The 26,087-nt window shown below is 43.0% G+C and overlaps 1 protein-coding gene across 3 annotated transcripts in view; it reads left to right on the plus strand.

Annotated features, from left to right (window-relative positions):
- The window catches only part of RIPOR2 (RHO family interacting cell polarization regulator 2), a 68,940-nt gene that overhangs the window by 39,059 nt on the left and 3,794 nt on the right, over positions 1 to 26,087 (plus strand). For 2 of the 3 annotated variants that reach the window (XM_030444859.1, XM_008505483.2), the window contains exons 7-20: positions 1,558 to 1,707; positions 2,682 to 2,745; positions 6,952 to 6,995; positions 8,357 to 8,482; positions 10,440 to 10,588; positions 11,734 to 11,863; positions 13,897 to 14,586; positions 17,212 to 17,396; positions 19,245 to 19,413; positions 20,727 to 20,862; positions 21,691 to 21,852; positions 22,939 to 23,097; positions 24,141 to 24,343; positions 25,810 to 25,893. In XM_030444859.1, the coding sequence (XP_030300719.1) occupies positions 1,558 to 1,707; positions 2,682 to 2,745; positions 6,952 to 6,995; positions 8,357 to 8,482; positions 10,440 to 10,588; positions 11,734 to 11,863; positions 13,897 to 14,586; positions 17,212 to 17,396; positions 19,245 to 19,413; positions 20,727 to 20,862; positions 21,691 to 21,852; positions 22,939 to 23,097; positions 24,141 to 24,343; positions 25,810 to 25,893 (2,451 nt within the window). Of the gene's footprint in view, positions 1 to 1,557; positions 1,708 to 2,681; positions 2,746 to 6,951; positions 6,996 to 8,356; positions 8,483 to 10,439; positions 10,589 to 11,733; positions 11,864 to 12,421; positions 12,569 to 13,896; positions 14,587 to 17,211; positions 17,397 to 19,244; positions 19,414 to 20,726; positions 20,863 to 21,690; positions 21,853 to 22,938; positions 23,098 to 24,140; positions 24,344 to 25,809; positions 25,894 to 26,087 lie in introns of all 3 variants that reach the window. The other variant, XM_008505482.2, reaches the window with a different exon arrangement.

Consider the following 26,087-nt stretch of genomic DNA (forward strand, 5'->3'; position numbering starts at 1 on the left):
TAGTAACTTTGAAATGGCAAAATGCCATTACCTGTGCCTCCATGACCCTTTGCTGAACTCTCTCACTTTGAAAAGCAGTCCCTGTTTTGGTTAGAGAACACTCAGCCTTCAGGAGTCAAGCCATGGGGAATCCAAGCGAGTCTTGTAGAAAGTCAATCTAATGCTTTGGAGCTGTCAGGAAGACCAGTCCCATTCCAAACAAATAAGCAGCAGCACTTTTTTTTAGAGGTTTAACAGCGTTGGAAAATGGGATTTTTAAGACACCTGTCAGATCAGACACCTGTCAGATCAGGCTCATCTCTAAAGCAACAACACAGTCACCAACTGAGGAAGCCAAGGTGCAGGAAACTTTCATAGAGGAAAATTTCTGCTCTGAAAATCCACTACTGAGCAAAGCACCACAGGGTGACTGCATGATGGCAGAGATAACAAAGAAGAGAAGTTGTTCTAGGTAGAAAACAAACATTACCCTACCTTAATAGGGATATTAGAAGGAGAAAAAAGGATACAGCTTCCTCTATTCCTTTTCTTCTCTTTACACTGATAAGGTCAAGTTAAATTCATGTAGGAGTCTCATCTTATATAGGAGACTACATCTCCTTTACCCAGCAGATTAAGTTTATATAAATGAAGCTGTACCACTGCAGACTCACACCAAACAGCTCACATGGAGTAAATATATACATTCAGTGCAGGGATCAGAAGGAAAAGGGAAAACAAAGCATGAGAAACATGTAAATCCATTGCACTTTGAGGCTAGATCCAGGTGAGGCTTTAAACTCCCTGACAGTAGATTTTACAAGCCTTCTAGAACGTTTACTAAATTCTGAGTCCCTAAGCCATGCCAAAGGAGCTGAAGGTGACTAGGAAATTATAATAATACCTGTGGCCCTGAAGCTCAAAATACATCCTCAGTTTGACGTCAGCTGTTTCTAAGCCCTTGTGATGATTCTGACTGTGACTCCCAGTTTCTGGAGGATGGGCAGTGAGAATTCAAAAAAATCACTCCCTGCTTCCAGTATTCCCTGTTACTGCAACTTGCATTACCATATATTGCAATAGCCTCGATCCACAGCTGGCATAAGCAATACAGAAGGATCTGTTAAACGTGCCATTTAATGTATCCCATCCCCTTTGCCACTATGGACTTTGCAGTAGTGTTTGAAATAGCTCTTCCACAGCAATATATTTGAGAAGCCTGCTGCATGCCTGCCTTACTGTTATAATCATACATAGCCCAGACAAGGGGCAAAGGGAGTAGCAATGGTTAAAGGCATGCAGAGGAAGCAGGTGAATTGCTGGCAGCCTCTAGTGAAGCTGTAATGAGATTTTTACAGTGAAAGTTATTTTTATCTAGAGTTTCTTTTTCTGTAACTGTATCACAGCTTCATCTGCTCACCCCCTGCAATGAATCTAACCATTTGCCACTTGTTTGGCTTGGTTACCTTGTGAAGCAAATTGCCTCACTGGTTGTTTGTTTTATTTTGTTGGGGTTTCTCAGGTTTGTTTTTTTTTTTTTTTTTTTATTTTCCAATACACCCTCACTGTTCCCACTAGGTGGATGAGCTTTATGAAGCCTATTGCATCCAAAGACGTCTCTGTGATGGTGCCAGCAAAATGAAGCAAGCCTTTGCGATGTCTCCTGCCAGCAAAGCAGCTCGAGAAAGTTTAACTGAAATCAACAGGAGTTACAAGGAGTACACAGAGGTACATCCTCATCTGCTTAGGCTTCTGCTCTCTGTCTGAAGGCTGTGGCAACTTTGCCACTGTTTTCTGGGAGAATTTCATCCAGATAAAAGAACTAGAAGCGAATTCATTGAAGAAGAATTGTTATTACTTGGTTCACCTTCAGATGAGTATCTGATAGCTTAGAGAGATGGGTGACACAGGCCCCAAAATTTCCTTGAAATATTGTTTATCCTCTGCAAGAGGGTTATACCCAGGAATTGCTGCACAAGAAAAGAAAAAAGTGCCAATCTGCTGTAAATACTTATGCTCCAACCTGCCTCCTTCCCAACACGCAGATCTTGGCATGGCAGGTTGGCTGGAGCCTATTTGTGTACAAATATCTGCTGCATCATATCCAGTTTTATTTGCTGTGGTCAGCATCCACTTTTTTTAAACAGGCAGTAGTCTAAGAAGGGTCTCACCATGGTTTGGCTTTGTGAATGAAGATAATGTTGTAAACATCCCAGCACACAAGTTGTGGCAGCCTTCTGAAATCGAGGAGGAACGGGAGAGGGTCTGGTACCCATCTCCCACAGTCTTTTTTTACTTAATGTAGTCCCCAGTTCTTGAGAGACTAATATATGCTGGGAGATACTTTTCTGTGGAACTGCTGCTGCTGGCATGTGTCCTGGCTGGAGAGGACTGGGACCTCAGGGGTCACAGCTGCCCTCTGCCAGTGGATGGGATTAGAGGGCAACAGAAGAGCACAGGGTTACATTTAGCTTTAGCATGAGCAAGCATAGCTCAGCTGACATTTTTAGGGACAGGCCTAGCTTAACAGCAAAGATGGCTCTGGCAGATTGGTTTTATTGCAAAATATCTTTCATGGGCATAACAGAAGCTTTTCTTTCTAAAAATTTTTTTTTTGTTAAATTAAATTTTTAAATAATAATTTTTTTAAAAGTGTTAAAAAAAGGATTTGCCTGACCTTGCTATTCTCCCTTCCAACACAGAATATGTGCACCATAGAAGCAGAGCTGGAAAACCTATTGGGGGAGTTTTGCATCAAGATGAAAGGTAATTGCCTTTTCACTTTCCCCTTTTTGCACCCTGAACAGTGGCAGCCTCTGTGCATGTTACTGAAGGCATCAAGACATGCTTGTTTGACCTGTATGTGTGATAGGTGTGGTTTTTCCCCCATTGCTGAGCCATCAACCCCCCAATTTAGACCTCTACCTGGTGGAAAGGATCACAACACCAGGAACATCAACGCTTGGGGAGAGATTTCTCTGAGATGCTGCTTCTTGTTTTCAAGGCTAATTACCTCCCACAAACACTCCCCCCACCAGCCAAAGCAATTCAGTTTTGAGGTCTGCAGTACCTCTTTCCTCTATTTCCATGATCCTTTAAGAAGATGACTGGGAAATTATGTGAATGCCTGTGGAGCTCTAGTTCTAAATACTTTCTTAACTTGACATCAGTTGTTTCTAAGTCCTTTGCTTTTGCTGATGCTGACTACTGTTATTTTTTAATGACTGTAAGAAAGCACAGACCTGGGGGTATCTTACCATTTAAACACCTGGATAACTCGGTGGCTGCATTCACCTTTCGGTTTTATTCCTTGTCTTTACAACAGGGCACTTTATGGGTTTGAATACAATAGAATCAGTTTCACCTCAGTAAATCACTAGGGATTATTAATGCTGTTATCTCTTAAAAACTAAATTGTGGTGGCATATATTTTTGGGGGATCTTTAATCACTGGCATGAAAATAGTTCAACAAAACAAAATCAGCACATAAATATTTGTGCATTAATTTGTCACTTGAAATCTCATCCATTTAAAAAAACAAACGTGGTATTGCTGGTGGAGTTTTTAGAGTTCACAAATCTCATACAGGGTTTTGCTTTCACCTGCCCTGTCACAGCTGTGAGTTCATTGTGTCCAGGGGTTGCAGTGCACGAGACATGATGTAGCTTAGACCAAGTTAAAGTACTTACTCCAGGCTTCTAAACTAGAGAAAACAAGTGCAGCAGTTATTATTGTTCCCCTAGCTTCATCCTACAGCACCAAACCTCAGAATCTTCAGTACTGGAAAGGCAGTCAAGGGTGCATAGATGTAAAGTTACAAGATGGATACACATAGCCCAAGAGAGGTATTTATAGATAAAACCCAGGAGAGCTGTAGCGTGGACACACTGAAGCAAATAGGAAGCCAAATAATGCAGAAAGGGAATTGCATCAGGCCAGGTTCTTAGGTCCATTTCCATACTTGCTGTAAATGCAGTGCAATATACAGTTCCTGACAGCAGGACCTGTTGTGGAAGGTACCATGGCACCCCAAAGGGCTGAAAAGGTCTGACTTCTTCTCCTTTTAGTGCCCAAATTCTCCAGCAAAGCTCAAGGGATCTCAAGAGGCCAGGTGAGGCTGTTCTCACATGCAGGACCAGACCACAATTCAAGAACAACAGCTATTTCTGAACACAGTTCACATAACATAAAGAAGCCCAGATCAGAAAATAGCAAAGAGAAATGCTGTGTTGTTAAGTATCCTCTAATTTGGACATCTAAGATTACTATAAAGATAATTTTCCCTAGAAACAGGAATCCGATAGGACCATCCAGCTATTGCTGATCCTAAAGCTCACACTAGCAGAGCACACAGCAAGCTTCCCCTTTAAGTTATTCTGCAGCATATCCAGCTAACTTTAGGATCTAATTTAAAATCAAAGCATTCTTCTCCTCAAAGCTTATCTGTTCCTACCCATTCCAGTGAAAGTTATTTTTATTTTGTGCCCTCTGTCACTTAACACTAAAAGCAAGCCAACCTACACAGTGCTGTCAGGAAGCAAGGGACCCACACTGTGTTTTTATGACTGATATTAAAAAAAACAAAAAAACAAACAAAAAAAACCCTGATAATTTTTTAAAATAAAGATAGAAATTTTGCCAGCAGGCTTAGATTTAATGATTTAAGAACTAATCAGCTGTTGAAATTAATCAGGGAGATCCAGTGTGTAAATTTAGAAGCCCCTGTATGGAGTCTGGTCCTGTAGAGATGTGTAGGGAAGTGCCCCTGTACCTGTTTGAAGTTCCAGGGCAGCAAGAGATGAAATGCTCAGCTATTTTAAATGGGGACAGCAATACTCTTGCCTGATACCTCAGGGGCTCTGCAGCACCAAACCCAGCAAAAGCACCAAAGTCCACACATGGAGCATCCTGCATGCAAGCAGGAGCTGTACACAGCACATGAACCAACAGTGGCCTTGCCAACATGAGACGGCAGTGCCCTGACCACAGATCCTGCCCCCTAAATTACTTGGACTCATTCCCCAGGACCAGTCTCCTGTCTCATCTACATTGCAAGCCCATTGTAAGTGCTTTTAAAAAGGCAGGACATTTGAAATGGTACAATAGAGGCATTGGCTCCTGCCATGCATTCAGCCCCCAAATAACATTCAGTAAACAAAAAGTTGTTTCCTATGAAAGTACTTATCCCCTGTAATCAAGTCAGTGCTTAGATCTGTCTTCATCAAGCTGAAGAAACTTGACCAGCCTGGGTGGACTGGTCACCACTCACAGAATTTGTCTCCAGACAGCATCCATGTGGAGCCTTAAGACACATTTGCCTGCCCACCCCATTCACTGAGCAAAGGAAAGACTTATTTTCCTCAGATACTTTCAGTGATCTCTCAGAAGAGATCAAATTCACTTTTAAAAGCATGCCTGGAGAGAGAGAAGCAGCAGTGGAGTGCTCGTAAGCTTAAATTATTTATAAATAGTAAATAAATTAGAAAGGAATTGGTAATATGAGCTTTTTTCAAGGGCTTCTCTGTTCTGCTCAACAGTAAGATGAGCAAAGAAAACTCTTTTCTGGTCAAAGAAATAAAAGAGGAGGATCAATGGATGATGGGGACAAGTCATGACTGCATGCAGGTATCTAGTTGCTTCCACAGTCTTGCTAGGAGGACTAATTCAGCTCTGTAAATAAAGCCAGCACTTGGGTACCTGATACTTGCTGTGATCTTAACACACCCTTGTAAGTCATGGCATTTGAGGCTAAATACAGCCCAAAGACCAAAAAAATTTTCTTTTCAGGCCTTTCTCTGCCACGGGCTTTGTATGTATACTCAAGGTTGTGGTTTTGGGTGTTGCAACACTGCAGGCATGTTTTTGGGGGTTTACCCAGGCAAATCTGGGTCCTGTTGAGAGTATGGACTATGCAAACCTGCCCTGTGAGCTGGTAGTGCCACAGCAGCTGCCTCATGGCAAGTGTGAGGCAGCACATATCTTTGGTGACAGTAAGACCAGGTGGGTGAACTATCTTTTTGTTCCAATGCAAGCTCAATAGCTACCTACTGAGGAGAGCTGTGAGAAGGGAGTGGTTCCTGTTGTGGAGGGAGAGGATTAGGTTAGGAATAAACAAGTAGTTTCATCCTGTAGAAAAGCAGCTCAGAAGGCCAGGAGATTTCAGGGTGGTCACAAGCCTCAAGAAACTTTCCATTTCATATGCACAGGGCCAATATAGAAATAGCATCGTGATGTCCTATCTGGAAAAAAAAAGATTAGTCAAACATATACCACAAGTGCTTTGCTGCACTACTCCCCCTCTGGGGAGAGATGGCATAAATCTTGTATTACAGATGTCAGTCATGTTTCTTGAGGTACTTACTATTGCAAGATACTCAGCTAGTATAGGAATGGTGAAGTTATGCAAACGCCAGACAGAAGGAGCCCCTCTCATGTGTCTATTGAGATATTTTGAAAAGAAATCTGTACTGTAATATATAGCTTGGTCTCATTAGTGGTAAGCAGCAAGTGCTTCATGGTAATCAGCTCGCCTACGCCTCCCGACAGTACGGGTGTTAAGCCGCCTTTCTGAAGCCAGATGACATCAGGAAGCTGTTTCTTCTTTCTGCATAAGGATTGCAGAATAATTTGAGCTGCTGTAGGGGAAAAAAAAAAAAAAAAAAAGCAAAAAAAAAAAAAGCTGGAAAGTACAAATCTTTGATATGCAAGAAAACACAACTGAGTGAATAAATAGATAAATAAAGAAAAAAGGGGGTGGGGGTTAGTCTTTGTTTGGAGTCAGCAGCAAAAGTGGGGGGTTACCAACCCCACCGGGTGGAGTGGTGGCCGAGAGGCTGCTGCCACCTCCTGTCCGGGCGCAGGAGCAGCAGCAGCCCCGGGTACCCCGTTGTCCCACTGCTGCCCTCGGGGACAGCCCCTGTGCCCGGCTGCCCAGACCCTCCCACAGCTTCTCTGTCTCTTTTCTCCTTCAGGTCTGGCTGGCTTCGCTCGGCTCTGCCCGGGAGATCAATACGAGGTAGGTCTGGGTTGGTTCGTGGTCTGTTTATTAGTGAAGGCAGGTTGCTACTGCTGTTTGCTTCACAGTGAATAAAGCCTTTCCACAGCAGCACCCCAAGAAATAGCTGTTATTTTTCCTGTATGTGCTCTGACAAACCTTGCAGTTCTCTTTTTGTCTGCCTATGCCAGGGAATCTGTCAGAAAACCTAAGAATTTATATCCAGAGCACTAGATGATGACTGTTCAAAGTACTAAAAGCTTTTTGCTTTTTTCTTCTAATTTTCAAAATTTAAATTTCAAAAAAAACCCAACAAACACCCACAAGCAAACCTCTTGATTTTTTTCATCGTCTCCCACAATGAGGGCATCCTTCTCACTGTATTACTTGTGACAAACATTTCTAATTCCCCTGGAGTAAAGTGCATGCCCCATCCCATGGACACAGAGCAAATTGCACAAGGCTTTGCAAGCATATGAATGTTTAGACTCAGTTGATCATAAAGCAGAGTAGCAGAAGGACACAGAATAACCATTTCTTGAAACCCAGATGTTACATGCTGCAAGGCTCTGCCAGGATATCTGGTCGCTGCAGTCTTCCAGTAGAGAACATTAAAAACAGGTTAATTAGAGAAGGATCCAAATAAAAGTCTTAACTCTCTCCAGAACAGAGATAGCCCTGCAAGAAATTCAAAGTGGCTTGATAATGGGTCCCCCACAACCTGTACTTCTGGATCATGGATTAATCTCTTCCCACTCTTGTTCGCTGTGAGAAATCTTTCCTGCCACTCCCACACCTGCAAGCAGCTTGTCTTCCTCTGTGGGATGGATTAGTTGGGGCAGGTCTCTCCCAGCCATCCCCATAGCCCAAAATGAGCTTGTTTCTCTTACCGCTTCAAATTATGTTACCGCACTGTACATCTAAAACATTTCCATCACCAGTCAGCCAAAGTCTTGCAGCTGGTAAGGCTTCTGATGGGGAATGGTCAAAAGCTCACCTACCCTCTCTGCTGCCTGGAAAGGCAGTGGATGCACTAAGATGTAGGTGTGAGGCATGGTTAGGAGGACCCTCCATATCTTACCCCTCACTGCTGCTTTCCCTGTAAAGAAAATTCGAATTCCTGCAGCTTCTTTGTGATGTCTCACCTAATTATATGAAGGTGAAAGCTGCAGTGAGGGGTACATTGCCAAAACAAGAGCTGAGAGGCAGAGATCCTGTGGTATAGACCTTTTTCTTCTGCCTCAGTGGGAAACAGAAGGGCAGTGCCTACACCACTAGCTCTTCCAACCTATATTTCAGACACTTTTTCCAATTCTGTTTCTGATATTTGTGCATCAAGAAAGCAGGTTTCTCAAGAAAATAAGAGGATTTTTCACTTTCAGATTTTCATGCGTTACGGTCGCCAACGATGGAAACTGAAAGGCAAAATAGAAGTGAATGGCAAGCAGAGCTGGGATGGAGAAGAAATGGTTTTCCTTCCTCTCATTGTTGGACTGATCTCCATTAAGGTACGTTTACTCCTTTGCCTGCAAGCAAGGCAGAAGTGCAGAAGCTGCCTTATCATGCACCATCAGCAAAAATCCAGCAGCAGGTCATTAAACTCTTTAGAAATGACCCATCACTATTATTCCCAAAGCACCTACTAGAATAAAGTGCTAGAGCATCATACAGTCCAGATGTTGCAAGACAGTAATCAGTTTGGGAGTCCTGTGGCAGAGTGACACTGCTCTCAAATCCATACTATTACAACCCTTGCCTCACATTGCTCTCCAGCTACCCAGATTATTTGCACAAAAGCAAGGAAAAACTAGAAACCTGCTTCTTAACAGTATTCACCATAAACCCCAAATCCAAAAAATCCCACCACTGCTGAGTTTGTTAATACTAATCCTATTGTTAATACTAATGGGAGAGCAGCATCTTCTGATCTGGAGGAACACATAGGGCTCTCATTTGAACACCCATAGGAGACAGCTGGGCATAAGCTGGAATAGTCCTGAAGTCCATTCCCACTTCCCTGTACAGAACAGCAATGCTACACAGGACTGTGCCGTTATGCTTCTGCTCACAGTGAGATAGATGGGGGCCTATGGGAAAACCACTCTTGACTTTTTGGCAGCTTCCCAGAGCACAGCAGTTCCCAACATTTCTTAATGCCTGCAGCTTCTGCTGCCCTCTGATTCTACATCCCATCTCCCAGGGAAAGAACAGCCCTTACAACTCCTAGCATTCAGCAGTGGCTTCTGTCAACCCAGAGTCTTTCCACCACTGCTCCATTCCCTCATTGCTCCAGGCCTTCCCACACAGTTTTCTGCTGGGTGAAAGCCCACATGCTTTCCCTCTTACAAACCTCCAACCTTAGAGATACCCATTCCCTCACCACTGTCTAGAAATTGCTGCTTATAATGATTCCAGGTGTCCCTGGTTAGGCAGCTTAAACAGAAGAGTGTTTGGAACTCTCATGGAAAATATGCCATTTAGACACTTCAAAAACTTTATGGAAAAAAAAAACATGCAAGCAATTACAAAACCACCATCAAAATAATCCTGAATGTGTGAGACAGTAGGTTTTCATAGACAGTTAAGTTGTGACACAAGATGAGTCACTCTCCTCAATCTAACAACAGTTTTAGAGTGGCAGGTTAGAAGAGAGCCCTCTCTTATGGTACGAGACAGTGACAAACAAGAGTCCTTATTAAGGGATTATTAACTACTATCAAGGTTAATGGGTATCTTCTCAGCCCTTTGTGGATTCTCTCCAAAGACTTTCACATAAAAGGTTAAAGAAATTACTTTCAAGCATATGGCCAAAAGTTTTTTTATGTAGGAGCTGCATATATAACTGCCCTCTGAATTTTGAGGCAGATCTTAATGTAAGTTTGAATAGTGCTGCACTCTACTCTTACTATAAGAACATACATGGAAGTGGTTCCTCACCAGTATTTCTGTGGAAGTCCTCACCAAAGTCCACTTTAGACACAAATGATTATATGGCTTCACAGTTATAGGAGATTAATACTTAGAAAAGAGCTGCCTTGGGAATTATTAAGTAAGCCAGCTACATCAGAAGATTGCCTGTCCTGAAAATTGTCAATTGCTGAGAGAGTATTGGAGGGGAAAACATCCAATGTACCCTCCCAGTTCTTACTCTTCCCTAGTGTTCTGTTTATGATCACTGCAAAACACCAATTACTGAGGCTGGATAACCCCTTAGTCTGAGTCGGTATCATTGTTCTCTTCTGGCACCCATAAAAATATAAATAAAACATAGAAGTATGAACATATGCAACTATGCAGTTATTAAAAAAATAATTCTGATTTTTCCATTAAGTAACAAAGATGCAAAAAATATATTTTGGAAACCTTTTAGAAGGGGTCCAGGCCAGAAAATCTAACCCATTGCTTTGTAAATAAGGATCACAATGCCTTATGTGGCCCTAGGGATCTTATTCTTGCCTCTTACAGGTCACAGAAGTTAAAGGACTTGCTACTCACATCCTGGTGGGAAGTGTCACCTGTGAGACAAAAGACCTGTTTGCAGCTCGGCCTCAGGTGGTTGCAGTGGATATTAATGACCTTGGCACAATAAAGCTCAACCTTGAAATCACCTGGTAGTAAGTAAAGCTGACTGGTGGGTCACTGGGTCAAGCAGTTGTAAAAATTCAACCAAAGAGAAAATGTCCTTATGGTCTCTCTCTTTTTTGCTCCCTACTAAGGCAGGTGGGGAAGAAATTGTGGCCCAAGTTTGGGAGAAGAGAAATAGCTCATGGTTATCCACAGGTTCCCAGTGTTACCTGTGGAAAATGGGTTTATGCTTAGGTTCTTAGTGGTGCCTTGTTTCAGCTGCTACAGTAGATATGGTGAAAAATGACATTATGAGGCATATGAAACCAGGCAGGCCATGGAACTGCCTGAAGTGTATACTTCTTCCCCAAGCTCAAAAGGGCCTAACTGGGTTCTCATCTATTCATTAAAATATTTTAATATTACCGTGAAATTGGTGGGGTTGTTCTGCCTCTACACTAGCACAGCTAAGTTTGCAAGCTGACCAGTCTTTAAAGGCTGGCTTTGAAGGGTTTCATACACCATGAGAGTGGTGGGGAATGTAGCACTGTCCCATATAGTCATGGTGCTTAAGGACGTGGTTTAGGGGTGGAGTTGGCAGCATTAGGTTTATGGTTGGACTTGATGATCTTACATTTCTTTTCCAGCTTAAATGATTCCATGATTCTATCTGCATCGGTCAGGGTAGGCAAGCTGGGGGTGTTAGGATTCAAACCCAATTCTCATGGCACTTTGATAAAAGTGGTAGCTGTCATTTCTAAAGAAGCATTGATGCTTTTAGCTTTTGCAGTCATATGTGCTGTTTCTTAAAATGCAACAAACATGAAGCCAGCAGTAATCAGTACTGGTTGCCTTTATAATGCACCAGCTCTATTAATAGTAGAGCACCTTTCTCATTAGTATGTGTGACACTTGCCGGCTCAAATCCAAGAATACTTCTCATGTGAGAAGAATAACATCAGACTATGCAACAGAAATGATTTCTGAGAGTAGAACGCTTTTATCAGAACTGAAAACCACACTTCTGAGCCTGCTGTCTAATTAACATTTTCTTTTAAACACTGCTGTTAAAAAAATTGCCACCTCTGGGTCTTGATGTGCTAATAAATCACCTTTTCAAAAATCCTTTCCATGGACCTCAAGTTCCTTCTCACTCAGCCTAACAACCATTTTTCCTCTGTTTGTGTCCCTATAGCCCCTTTGATGTCGAAGACTTGACCCCATCCACAGGAAATGTGAGCAAGGCATCTGCTCTCCAGAGGAGAATGTCCATGTACAGCCAAGGCACTCCCGAAACGCCAACTTTCAAGGACCACTCATTCTTTGTAAGCTCTGTTCAGCTTCATGTTTATGTAATGAGAAGCCCTAGAGCAGTTCAAACATTGCAAACACTTTGTTGCTTTACATATCTAAGCTTTTTTCCTTGGTTTTAGCAGGTTACCCTTACAAATTCTTATAAAGCAAGTGCATTCCTTGCTGCTAATCCTAAAAGAAGGTGGCTATGATCCTGACATCTTCAAAGCTATATGCCCAATTATTTCATGCCTCTTCTTCTTGCCTGACTGCTAGAATACTTGAATAATCTTTATGACATGTATGTTCCTTTTGTAATGGTAGTTAAATGACCATGATAGCACTAGTACTTTTTAATGTGTCCCACGTTAAGATTTGCCCTTGTACTGAAGATATTTGCAGGGTGCTCCTATGTTTTGCATGAATCAAATTCTGAATGCTTAATCAGAACTGTGTATGAACAGAATAGGCCATCTGTACAGATCTGAATTTTACAAGTGCTGCATCCCACGCCTGTAATTTAGTACTCTGCTGCAAAGCATTCATTTAGCTTGCCCTCCCTCACATCCTCTTTGCTTTGATTGTTGAAGAAATGGCTGCATCCCCTGCAAGACAGGCCAAAGTTGACAATCTTAGATGCTCTGCAAGACACTTTCTTTGACAAGCTTCGACGCAGTTGCTCTTTTAGTGACCTGCCATCCCTCAGACTGAGCCCAAAACCAGGGCTAGAGCTATATGTGAGTCCTGTTTTTCGTTTGGTGAAGGAGCCTTTCAGTCTTCGTGTGGCATCTCCATTCCCACGCATGCTTCCTGTGTTGCTCTCTGTTGCAACTCACTCATTTTGCTGACTGATTAGAGGGGAGAACATGATGGTGGGCCCATGCTGCTCACGTTAAATCAAAGTTCCTCTTGGTTTCTACAGGGATAATGATCATAGAACAACTATCTGTGGGTGGAGATCAGGGCAGGTATACAAGCCAACATGGTATTGTTAAAAATCTCCTCCTACACTGATTGATAGTATAAATTTGCCTGAAAGCTTGACTTTCAGATGCTAAAAGCATACTCCGTTGGGGGGAAAGAAGAAATGAACCTATGAGTTTAATTATGCTTAGGGAAAAAAGCTGCTAGTAGTGCTGGGGAAAAGTTGTGAGTTTTGGACACTTTGGCCTTATGTACCTTACCAACACAAGTGCTTTCAATTTTTTCCATCAAATTGTCAGCAAAATGGTAGTTGCCTTTCATCTGTGCTTAATATTTGTGCAAGATTGCCAGATAACCGAGGAAAAATTATAGGCTGTGACTCCTGCAGTGATTTTTTTCCCCCATGGGTCAATCAGAGAAATGCACCTACATTTATGCTGAGATCATTTTGGGGTCTGTATACACTGGTTTTGCTTCCTGAATGATTAAAGTCCTGGTCAAGACACCACCACACAAATTCTTTTGTCATTTTGGTAGAAAATTATGTTGAACATTGCTCCCATGTAACTCATGTTGAACAATTATTAGAGTTGTCCATGCCACATGATGAACATACTTTCAACAGAAAAGAAATAACATAGCAATATATTCATTAAAATGCCAGGACACTAGAGTAGCTTTTGGAGCAAACTGTCATGTTTTAGGACTTGCTACTTAGAAGTCAGAAAATAAACACAATGGAAATCTGTAACAGGTACAAAAATGCAGCCAAGATGGCTTAAGTACAACCCCATTGAAAAGAGACATGCTGCAGGAACTAGAGCAGGAAATGCTGTCTGAGACAGTCTGGTAGGATGAGCAGAATCTGGGTTTCTGTTTTGGGACTCAATTCCTGGAGCTCTCAGCTTACCAGAGAGATGCTGAGCCCAACTTCTCCAGCAGTTTTCCTGCCAAAATCAGGAGCTATGCCAGATGAAAGCTGAAGCTGGATTTGAAATCTTTTTCCTGCCTCTCAAATCTTTAAGGTTTCTTTAATCTTTTTCCTTGCATTTTTCTCTCCCAGGCACATACTGTATTTTTTTTTTCCACTTTCCAGTGGTACATAAAAATCCTTTTCTCTCTTTCTCTATTATTTCTTCAGACAAATTTACCAGATGATGTCTTTGAAAATGGAACAGCAACCACTGAGAAGCGGCCTCTTTCTTTCACTTTTGGCGACCTGCCTTACGAAGACCACGTCCCCCCTGCCAACTCAGCAGAGTCCTCTTCTGCTCACATCAGCTCCAGCCCTGACATCACTGCCACCCCCACCCAGCACCGAGCCCTCGCATCCTCCAAGAGCTCCAGCCTGGACTGTAGCAGCAGTGACTCCCGCAGAGACTCGGTTGCTGAGCCGAAGGACCCCCTCCCCCAGGGAGAGGGAGCAGTGGCTGAGGACAAGACCACCCCAAGGGCAGCTCCTGAAGTTTGCCAAAAAACTTCTGACACTGGGAGTGATCATGTCTTTATAGAGACAAGTGTCCCGGTGTCCCTCCTGCAGGACACAGATGAGAGTTCAGAGCTCAAGCCTGTAGAGCTGGATACCTATGAGGGCAACATAACGAAGCAGCTGGTAAAAAGGCTCACATCAGCAGAGGCACCCATGACCCCAGAGAGGATGCCATGTGAGGGATCAATTAGTGGGGAGTCAGAAGGATATAAGTCTTATCTTGATGGGAGCATTGAAGAAGCCTTGCAAGGGCTTCTCTTAGCTCTTGAGCCACATAAAGAGCAGTATAAAGAGTTTCAGGACCTGGACCAGGAAGTGATGCATCTGGATGACGTCCTAAAAGTGAGTACATTTTTAGAAAATACTGCTCTAAAGAAAATCTGAGTAGGTAGAATCTCCTCCCCTTCCTCACAAATGTCAATGTAGGGTATTTGGAGATCACTAAAATTCCTTGGTAATAGTAGATTTCCTCCTGCTTGGAGCATCCATTCACAGTGTTGCATTTTTAACCTTGTCTGCAATGTGCTTACCATAGCCTTGTATCCTTAAGTAACAGATGGTTTTAATCTACCCGAAACCTGGGGGAAAGAGAAAAAGGTGTGATGGCAGAGGGGTAATTCAATTATAACCTTATCTGCAGAAACCGCATTTGAATCCATTGCTAGTGCCATCCTGGAGATGAGATTAGAGCCAATTTTCTGCCTTTAAAATGCATGGGTCACATCCTCAGTGGCTGTACCTTAGCATACTACCCTCACAGAACTGTCCAAACTACACCAGCTGCCATAGAAAAAACCTTGTAGCCATAGAAAGTGAATTTTCTAAATTGCCAAAGGGGTTTAGAAGCACAGGTCTCACTGAAGGTTGCCATCACCACATCACCTGTGCTTTTTCCAAGCCTTTTCCTTTTTCCCCCATCCATTTTTAAAATTAGGGACATCCTGTCATCACACCAGAATGGATGAACATGTTGAAAATTTGAAAAAGATGGGTTTTGCATGTGTGGTATTCATATGTCTAATGCCAATCAATGTGACTTGTATCTCTCCCATGACACTTTGCTGTGCAAAGAGTGGGAAATAATGGGAAATAATAATTTCAAATGCTTCATATTCATATGCAAGTTGGTCTACTACTCATTTAATACTCATCATTTAAAGACATGGCTGAGGAGAAAGGAAGGAAGCATTTATCCTTCAACATTATCTTTTTACAAAGAAACTTTGTTAACGTTTGGTTTTTCCATTGGAGTTTGCAGCTGCATGGTACTCTCCCAAGTTATGTGCTTTTTTGACAGCCTGAAGCCCATTTCTTGCACTATTTCCCAAAGGAAGTTAAAGCAGGCAAAGCTACCATTGCAATTATATTTTTAACTTCCTGGCTGCTTTGCAGCTTGTACAAAGAGGTCAGCTATACAAACAGCAGGCAGACAATAGAGACCATTTATTTATACTCCTTTACCAAAAGTTAAAAAGGGACAGAGATGGGATAAAGGAGAAGATAGAGGATGGCCATGTGCAGACAGGATTCCTGCACACTGGAGAAGGATGCCTTTCCCAAATCTACTTGATGTCTCCATGCCACCAATTGATCAGCTTGCAGACCAGCAGTCAGCATTGCCAGCAGCCATGCTGGGCTCTCCATACAAAAAGGTTGAGCTGGAGTCAAGCTTTGGTTGAAGAAAGCTCTCTTGGCCATAGGAGATGAGCAGAGAAAAGGAGAAACCCATGCTGCCTTTTGCTTTTTCCTTAAGAACCTGTACTACCAGCCCTGAAGGAAATGGTAGCTAAAAGCATCTTTGCTGCGGAGGAAGGGGGATACAACACCCATGTGCTTCACGGAGGTGTTGAGAAGTGCATTTGATCAGCTAATGACTGCATGGTCAGTTTAAGTTGTTGCACATCCCAAGTGCTAACATATGACATTTATAGCACTGACATTGCATACAAACAAATTGGAAACAGAACTCCAAGCCTCCATAGCTCTAGAGGAGCTGGTGTTGAGACTGAATTCAGAGGCCAGAACATTTCTTTCTACAAACCAAGACAAAATCCTGGCTCCTGGCTGTGACTGGAAGATGTGTTTTGTGGAACAGCACTGGTGATTCCTGACTGTTTCTGGTCAAATATTGATGTACTGCTAAAGATGCTGAAGTCACTGCTCAGACCAATAGTGATGATCCCTCGAGTTGCATCTGATCCTGCAAGATAACCCTGGAAGTAACTCTGTGGGCACATCTGGATTAATTGCCACATGGGACCAGGGCCTTTGGTACTTTCTACAGCAACAGCAGAGCTCAGTCACATTTCTTCCCAGCAGTGAAATGGGATGGCTTCCCTGCTCTCTAACACTGTTAATTTCCATGTTACAGTACTGCCTTTCTCTGTCACTTAGGAATCTGATGCCTGACTGGCTTTTCCTTGGTATGCCACATGGCTTCAAAGGCCACAAAAGTGCTATCATCTCATGAATAAATCTGCAGATATGGGACCAAATTAATTCCTGGCTAAGGTCTGTTGGATTTACACCTGGAATAAATCTGATAATGCCATTAGATACACATAAATTGGCTTCTGTATCTAGAACAACCACAGAACATGCCTTGCCCTTTCAACTTCCAGTGCATTAATTGACATCTCTTCTTTTGGAGGATGCTGAAAGCTGCATCACTTGGATTCAAGGTGTACTTCCCATTTCTCTAAAGCAACTCAAATTTTGCCATTGAAGCTTTTCCTTTGGGGGAGAAAGGGAGTAGGATGGGGAAGGGAGGAGAAAGAGAAGGGTTTTTTTCCAGTTCTCAGGCTTTGATTGTATATGCTATGAATATGAAGTTTTGAAATGAAACAGCCAATAAAATGTTTTTTAAAATAAAATGAAGAATTTGGAAGTTTTAAGCTTTATCCTTTTTATTTTCTTTCAGTAGTAGCTAATATCTGGGGTTTTCATTGGTTCGTTCTGCCTTTGCAGTGCAAGCCAGCAGTAAGCCGAAGCAGGTCCTCCAGTTTAAGTCTAACAGTTGAAAGTGCTTTAGAAAGCTTTGATTTCCTGAACACCTCTGACTTTGATGATGAGGATGGTGGTGGTGTGGAGGTTTGTAATGGTGGAGGAGGTGCAGACTCAGTATTTTCAGACACTGAGATTGAGAAGAATAGGTAAGTTTGTAGTAACTGCCAGCTCTGCTTACGCCAAACTGATACCCTGGCTCTTTGTCGCGAACAGAGGATCCCGGTGCATACATTACTCAAGGAAGACTGACTACTCCTTGATGAGTCCATAGGGTCAGAGGGTTCCCCGTGGCTGCTGCATACAAAAATCTTTAGCTTCCAGGATTTTTTTTTTTCCTGTTCAAATATATGCAACCTGTCCTCCAAAGGAGAAGGGTAAATTAAATTAAGATGACATCAATACTGGCAGAGCCTCTTCCTTGACATAGGTTTGGACCTGGCTTTCCTTGAATGTAATTACTAATTCCTCTGTGGTTTTTCCCCCCCTCCCTTTGTCTTTTCTCTCTAGCCGAATGAGTCTTTGCAGTGGATTAAGCTTGTCAGTAACAGTAACACAGGGCCAGATTTAAGCAGCATGGTGTAGGTTTCCTTTGGAATGTAAGAGTGATGACTGGTACTCTGTTCATGGCCCTGCGTGTTACCTGCCCTTCTCTTTCATCACTTTTGGTCTTTCTGAGGGAAAAAAAAAAGCAAAAAAAAAAAAAAAAGCTGTGGTGTTTGTGCTGTGGTCTGCCAGTGTTGTGTGACTTTAAGATGCTGTGTTTCAATCATTAGATCCTAAAAGCATGTTTGCATCATCAAAGCAGACACGATGCCCAGCAGGCACATAAGCAGCACTAGAGCTGAGAAAAAAATGAAAGGAACATTGTTCCCTAGGACCCCACACTTTCCAGCCAGGGGGCTATACTTCTCACAGGCTCATCGTGGCCTGTTTAAAACAATTCTGAGTACAAAAAAGCAACCACCATTCACTTCTCTTCATCTCACTGCGTATCCTCTTCTCAGGATAACACTTGGTGGGAAATAAAAATTGGAAGAATGTCGTGCTTGCTAAACTGGCACTCTGAGCTCAGTTTGGTCTGTGTAGAGATAAGAACCAGGCTTTAACCAGACACATCAGCATCAATTTGATTTAAATAGCCAAAATTGTTTGTTACAAGCCAATTTAGAAATCAACTAAAAAATTTAAAGTAGGTTGTACAATTCTATTTCTTTCCCTCTGGCTCAGCCCTGACCAGTGTAGATTCCCACTTCCATTTTTAGATGTGTAAGCGTGTGACTCAGTGTAAAGACTGTGAGTGTTGAAACTTCTGAACTTGGAGCCAAATACACTTGCTGTCTGGGGACTGAGCTCAGGCTTTGCATTTGAACCCAGGAAGGACCATTTGGACAACAAGACAATGTTGGAGATAATGATTTAAAACACAGTGAGACTAGCTTCACGCTCTTTCAGAAACAACTGGCAAAGTAAGCTCTACACATTGTGCCTAAAACCCTGTATGAAAACATCATGTCTCTTACTCCAGCAGTGGCTTTCCTTTCCTTCTGCGTTAAATTTAGCAGCAGGAGGACACCAAAAACATGGAGCTGTTCTAAGCAGCTCAGCGCTTGGGACGGCTCAGATTGTAATAGAGCTTAAGTCCAGAGCAATGGGAAGATGATTTTACCAACAGATGGAAGCAAACGTTGTCACCAGCAAGTGACAATAACTGGGGGTTAAAAAGCCTTGCTGGTGAGGGCATGGAATCACTCAAGGCAAACCAGGAAGGGGACAGAAGCGTGTCCCCCTTCCATGCCCAGCCAGGGCATCACTGCTCTGTTGTGATATGATGTGTTCATCACCAGGTTTCTGGCTGCTTTCAGCATTTCTGCCGTGCTCGCTGCTCATTGCCTTGTGTGAGTGTGTGTGTGTGCGTGTGTGTGTGTGTGTGTGTGTGTGTGTGTCTGCCATGCTGGTGGGCCCTGAACTGACCTCCCTCCCTCATCCCTCCCCAGTTACAGGACGGAGCACCCAGAAGCCAGAGGCCACCTGAGCGAAGCTCTCACCGAGGACACGGGGGTGGGCACCAGCGTGGCTGGCAGCCCTCTGCCCCTCACCACGGGGAATGACAGCCTCGATGTCACCATAGTTAAGCACTTGCAGTATTGCACGCAGCTCATTCAGGTACCAGGCCCAGCTTAGTTGGGCCGTGTATTGTATTTAAAATTTTCCCAGCAAGGCACTGGTGTGTCCACAACACGAGGGAGGCCGTGGGACCACAGGGCTGGGACAGCTGCTGTGCTGGAGGGGGGTGAAGGAGACATCCATAGTGTCCATCCAGGGACAGCCTCTGCTCTGGGTTAGAAATGGGATGTCCACAGTGAGACCAGTCTCTAATTAAGGCTGATCCTGTCTATAGAGTTAAAACAGAAGCCTATTGCCCCACTGTTTAATTGAACCCCAGCCAAGACTGCTGTGATTAAGAGGAAAGATGAATTTCTGCATGGGGGGTGGAGAGATTGTCTGCAGCAGATACAGTGAAGGCAGCACATGTCACCCCCTTTCGGTCATGGAAATTCTCTGTGCTTACGGCTAGCTAACACAACCTTTTAGAGGGCTGTGTTTTTTTAGAGCTCAAGCACATCAAATGTGATTTTAAAAGTCCATCAAGTGAGGGCATCAAGGTTTTCCTGACAAATTAAACTGTACTGCAACATCCTCTTTACAATAATTTGAGTCTTCCATCTTAAATCTGATCAGCTTTTTTTTCTCAAAGGCCAAATGCAGAGTCATCCTGACTACAGCACATTTAGGATTGAGATGAACACTGCTGACTCATTACTATGAGAAAAAGGGTAGTCAAGTACAAGAGTACATAGTAAATATGCAGTTGGAGGAGGCACAATTGAACTCTGTCCACACACTGAGCAGATTTGATATGAACAGTATTTACAGTGGACTGCTGAAGTAAATATGGATGTCAGCAGCAAGGAGCAGCAGGAAGGGGAAAGCATCAAATTGTTAAAGGCACCTGGGTAGTTGATCAGAGCTGAAACAAAATGGGGAAAGGGCAACCCCATTTTTGAAACCCCATGGCCTATATTATGCGAAAGTCAGACTAATATTCTTTTCTAGCTTAAAGGCTTATGATGATGGATTCCTTTAGCTTTGCACTGTGTATAAATCAGAAGTTACCTATGCAAGTGGCTGCTTAGATACTCCAGTGTCTGGCTCTGGATGTAGACATTAAAGATAAAAGCAACAATGTGTATCAACCAGGATGACAAAATATCAGAGACCAAAATACCTTTCAAGTTAAGGAGATCTCATGATTCTGGGCAATTAATTTGCCATTGCACTTCATCAGCTGCCAGTTGTTTTGGAGGTTTTAGTTTTCTTCTGATGTTTGTTTTGGTTTGTGTTTTGGTTTTGGTGTTTTGTTTTGTTTTTTTCTGCTTTAATGACTTTTCTCTTCCCTTCCTGATTGTCTTCACCAGCAAATTGTGTTGTCCAGTAAAACACCATTTGTGACAAGAGACCTCCTGGATAAGCTGTCCAGGCAGATCCTCGTGATGGAGAATATCGCAGAGATCAGCACTGAGAACTTGGGAAATATCACCTCCCTTACTGATGGTAAGAGACAAGTTTGGGGTTCCTTCTGAAAAGGGTTCAGGCATATCTGCCTGATGAAATAATCACTGTGCAGAGCTCACCATCACTTCAGGAGATGCCACCATAGTAGGGGTTGGCTCATGGTTACCAGCAGATACAGCAGCCACCCCAGCAGGTCAGGGGCCTTAGTCAGTCTTTGGCACTGGTATCTAGAAATAAGCTGGTGAGAGCAGACTTCTTATCCTGCTTAATGTGCAGAAGTTGGACAGATGTCATTGCTGTGGTGCCACGAGGATGCTGCCACCTCTCTTTCCTGAGGAAAGGAAGGATCTATCTTATCCTATCAGAAGCATAATGCAGCTCTTCGTATGTTTTATCTGTTTTATTTTTGGTAATTGCTATGGAGAATTATTTAATGATTTTTCTCTCTGTTGTATCTGTTTTTATACACTAGAAGACTTTGAAAAACACTTAGGTACTCACCCTTGTGAGTTCTCTCACCAGAAAATTGAGGCAAAATTGAGAGCCATTCTAGGACAGGAACTGGTCTTGTGCAGACCTTTTGTGGTATCTCCCTAGTATTTTACAGTGTTTACAAGGATGAGACATCAGTGCTCAGAACTGGATCAGGAGAGAATTTTCTCACATCTTACCATGACAATTGGAAAAAAAACCACACTACAAACTTGGGGTGCACAGATGATCATGTTCTGTGAAGATAATGACACAGTGACCCCCCAAACAGTAACTCTCAGTGGGCTCCGATGAGATTTCCCCCACTCTTAACCATCTTTTCTCTTCTGGAAGTCAATGGCTTTGCTTCATCATTTGTTTTGTCTTCTCTGACAGCAATTCCAGAGTTCCACAAGAAGCTGTCACTGCTGGCATTCTGGATGAAGTGTACTGGCCCTTCAGGAGTGTATCACACATCTGCAGACAAGATGATGAAGCAGTTGGATATCAATTTTGCTGCCAGTGTGAATGAGGAGTGTCCAGGACTTGCAGAAACAGGTACCAGCTGCTGCCGCCAAAAAATCATCTTGGTCATCAAAATGGAGAACAGTTGTGTGCTGGGCTTTACTCATCCTTCATTGCTTTGTTTTTCCACCCCCTGGAGATATTTTTGGCCACAGCTCCAAGATCTCATTTGAAACCTATATGCTAGAACTCTTGAAGCAGTGCTGGCACAAAAATAATCAGATCAAAATAGGAAAAAAGATAGAAACTATAGAGAGAATCTAGAAGAAAATATAGGAGAAAAGATAGCAGATCAAAATAGCAGAAAAGAAAACAGTAGAAATATAATAGAATAGCAGAAAAAAACCAAAAAAAACTGCTTACAGGTTTATGAGCTAACTGGAAAGTAAGTCTATTCCCAAGTACAAGTTCATCAGTGATGCAGAGATGTAGGAATCCTCTCACTTAATTTTATGCATCTGTATAATTTCTGTGCCCTGTTACAGTTCACTGGAATGAAATTAATATATATCCAAACGAGTCTGTCTGAATATATGTTCCTGTTTGGAGATGGAACCAAACAGATGTACCAGAATGACTAGATCTCCCTGGGCTAGAATGGGGATGTAGTGTGACTTGCTCAGATGTGGACACCTGCATTGCAGATGCCTACCCAGGACAATGTTTTCCTTCCTACCTCATGCTACAGCACTCAGAGACAGTGCCTCAGATGATCTTTCTTTGTGTCACATGCTCACTCAAGCAAAGGCAAATCCTGCTTCTGTGTGCATCTATCTCCCCTGCTTCAGTGGCATTGCAGAGATGTAACTGGCATATGCATGTGGATATGTGTTTAGTGATTCGGGGTACTATGTGGCTAGAAAGGATGCTGTATTGGATAGGAAGCTGCACTAGCCAGCCATAAACTGGCAGATCATCTTTCCAAAGATATACTCTGGTAATGACAGACAGCCATGGAGAAGGTCTGCCTAACTTTTAACCTAACTGCAGCTGAGGTCAGAAATGTTTGGAAGTATCTGGTTTTGCAAATATAGTTCTTTCTTTCTGGGTTTGAAGCAGGCATTTTTCCAGGAGCTTTTCCTCTCACTAACTCATCCCTTTGTCTATGGCTGCCTGCAGTCTTCAGGATCCTGGTGTCTCAGATTCTGGACCGGACAGAGCCTGTCCTCTACTCCAGCATGTCCTCCGAGATCATCACCGTTTTTCAGTATTACAACTATTTTGCCAGCCACAGTGTTAATGACCTTGGAAGTTACTTGCTGCAGCTTGCAAAGGAAGGTAGGGTATATAAATTCTGGTGGCTGACTGGGGAGTACATTTGTGCCTTTCTGACAGCACCAAACAGTTCATGTCATTATGTTTTAAAAAATAAGAGGGGAAAGGAGAAAAAGAAAGGACAAAAATACAAAATTTTTTGGATACAAAATCTGAACACACTTGGACAGTTGTATGTACCAAGAGAAAGGAGCTGATGCCAACAGACCCATTTCTAGTTCCATATATCAATAGGAAAAACTGTTGAAAGTTAATTTGTAGGAAATGGCTGATGGCAGTGGGATGGGCCCAAGGTCTGGGAACTTTTCTGTGCCTGCAGTTTGGATGACATTCTGGTCTTTCCCCATCCTTTATGAAGAGACCTTCTGAAGTGCTGAGTGCTTTGCCAGAGCCAAGGGATCACAGCCCTCGGTGCCTGGCCAGGCTCTGCCACCAATAGCTATAAAAAGAAGCATATGCTCCACAGACTGTGCTAGGCTGCAGTCCTTAGCAAGCCAAGTTTTCTTCTTCTCTAGTTGAGAAGGATTTTAAGGAAACTTGCCTTGTTTTCAATTTTTTGGGGGCATACCAAGGAGATTTTGCTCAAAAACCTGGAAAGAGGAGCTATTTTAGCCCATCTCTGAAACACATTAGTACTGGCTCTTGGTGGCAGACATCAGTCTGCCTCAGAAAACCTCTCACAAAGATGCTCTGGAAGTCAGTACACTTACAATATTGGGTTTCACTTGTTATAGGAAGGATTTACATCTTCCAGCAGAGTGAAGATTTGACAGGGAGGCTCTTAGCTCTGGATAGGTAAAAGGGCTGCTGTGTCCCAACTGGCCCATATACTCATCTCCTCCTTTGGAAGAACATTTGAGAAACCAGTCCAGACAGTTCCCAATGTAGACACACTGCAATATGGATCCATGGCAATTGCTCAGAGGGGGGGGTTTCCATGTCTTTTGTGTGTGTAGAAAAACTGAGGATCACTAGCAGGGAAAGGAACAACCTGATATATCAAGAGGGCAAAATAAGTAACAGAGACCTTCCTCTTGCTCCTTTAGCCTCTCTGATTCAGGTGCTACAGTCAGTGAAAGATGGAAAACTGCAGCAAAATGTGGCCAAAATAAACTCCAATAACCTTCCACCACAGCAAGAAGTTTTGAGAGCTTTGGCTTTACTTCTCAATGAAAATAAAAATGAAGTCAGTGAGACTGTGGCATCACTTCTGACAGCTACTGCAGAAAACAGGAACTTCAGGGAGAAGGTAAGTGACAGAAAATCACCTATGGCAAAAGAGAGCTGTATCATCATGACATTTTTCTGTCTGTGTGTCTCAAATGTCTGTGTGTATAAAATAATTGCTCCAAGTTTGATATAAGGGATTTCCTGTCTAATTTATCTGCAAACATCCATGTTTGTTTCTGTCCTTATGCTAGTCTGTTTCTACTTCTCATCACACTAAACAGGTACTGACCAAAACTCTACAAATTCTGAAAGCTGTGCTCTCCAGCAATCCTCCACATTTCAGCATTTCTGCTGGGCTGTCTCAGACCTGGCTTCAGTCTGAGGCTTCAAGGCAACAGCCCTCAGCATCATCAGTGTGCAAAGACTGAGACTTACTTTTTTCACAAAGGAGGCTGGCACTTTCTGGATCTCCTTTCATTTCTGGAGGGGATGGACTGACTTGGGTCAATACAGCTGAGCTGTGAGATCTGAGATTTGAATCCATCACAGATACTGAAAACAACCAGCAGAGCCAGATTTAAGTCAGAAATTACAGAGAATAGAAAAGAGAAAGAAGAAATTAGGGGTTCACTTCCATCTTTTTATGGCAGACCTTTCCCTGCTTTCCTTCTTGTTCCCTCTTGTGAGACAGGGAAAGAAAAGGCAGCTGGAAGAGTGGTGGAAGGAAGGCAGAGGTAGGAGGAAAAGGAGTTCACTCTCTGCTGCTCTTTACTGTTGATCCAGTTCCCTCTTTGCTTTCCCTCCTGCTTCATCTTTCATTTTTGCAGTTTCTTGGTACCTCATACCATCCTTCTCCATCCACACTTTCTTGGAGGCAGCATCTTAGGGACGACAGCTCCTGTGTGTAGCTGATACCTGGTTGTTCACTTCCAGCTTGGAGGGCTGCAATGTGCCTTGTATGAAGTCATTATGCATCATTATGCTGCAGATGAGCTAATTGTGCAGCTGACTGCCACTGGGTTTTGCTGCTCACTCTGGTTGTGTTTGCTCAGCAGTAGCTACTAATTTCTAGGACAGAGAAGTAAACTGGTCTAGCTGCTCATACTAACCTTATAATAGTTATTTGCTGTCCCCCTGGGGTCCAGCCCAGCCCATTCATTACTATCCCTACATTAAGAGACAATCTCAAGGGTGAGCTCTTGAACTATCTAGACTCCAAGGACCATTTAAAGCTGTTTGGTGATTTATGCAGAAAGGTCCACAAGGGTGCCTGGTGGCACTTCTCACTTTAACAAGAACTTTTCCTCACCAAAAGCTGTCCTGAGACCGCTAGGCTATAACTAGTGGCCTGCCCAGAATCTGATGTAGGGAATAATCCCACCAGGTTAGCAAGGTCTGTGCCTCTCCATCTCCGCACATTCACTGTCAGGCAGGCAGGCTGCAATCCCTCTCCCTTTAATAGGGTATCAATGACTCCATACTCCACCCTTCTGCTCCACACAGGCACAGGTATTTTCATCAGTACTCTGCTTTATCTGTTTTCAGGCCTTGATTTATTACTGTGAAGCACTAACCCAGCCCAACCTCCAGCTTCAGAAAGCAGCTTGCTTGGCTCTAAGATACCTCAAGGTAAGAGACAAGGATTTTGTTGTGGCACTTGGCTTTATTTTAAAGAAAGGACATCTGATAGGTACAAAAGACAAAATAGAAACTGCAGTAGCAGCATCTGTAGTGTTTTCATTTTGTGTTGCTACACTTCATCTTTTTACAGATATGCTGCTTGGGAACAGTTTAGAAACCTCACTGCAAAACCAGCCAGGCTC

This window comes from Calypte anna, chromosome 2 (genome assembly GCF_003957555.1).
Source record: "Calypte anna isolate BGI_N300 chromosome 2, bCalAnn1_v1.p, whole genome shotgun sequence".
In the NCBI taxonomy this organism is placed as follows: domain Eukaryota; kingdom Metazoa; phylum Chordata; class Aves; order Apodiformes; family Trochilidae; genus Calypte; species Calypte anna.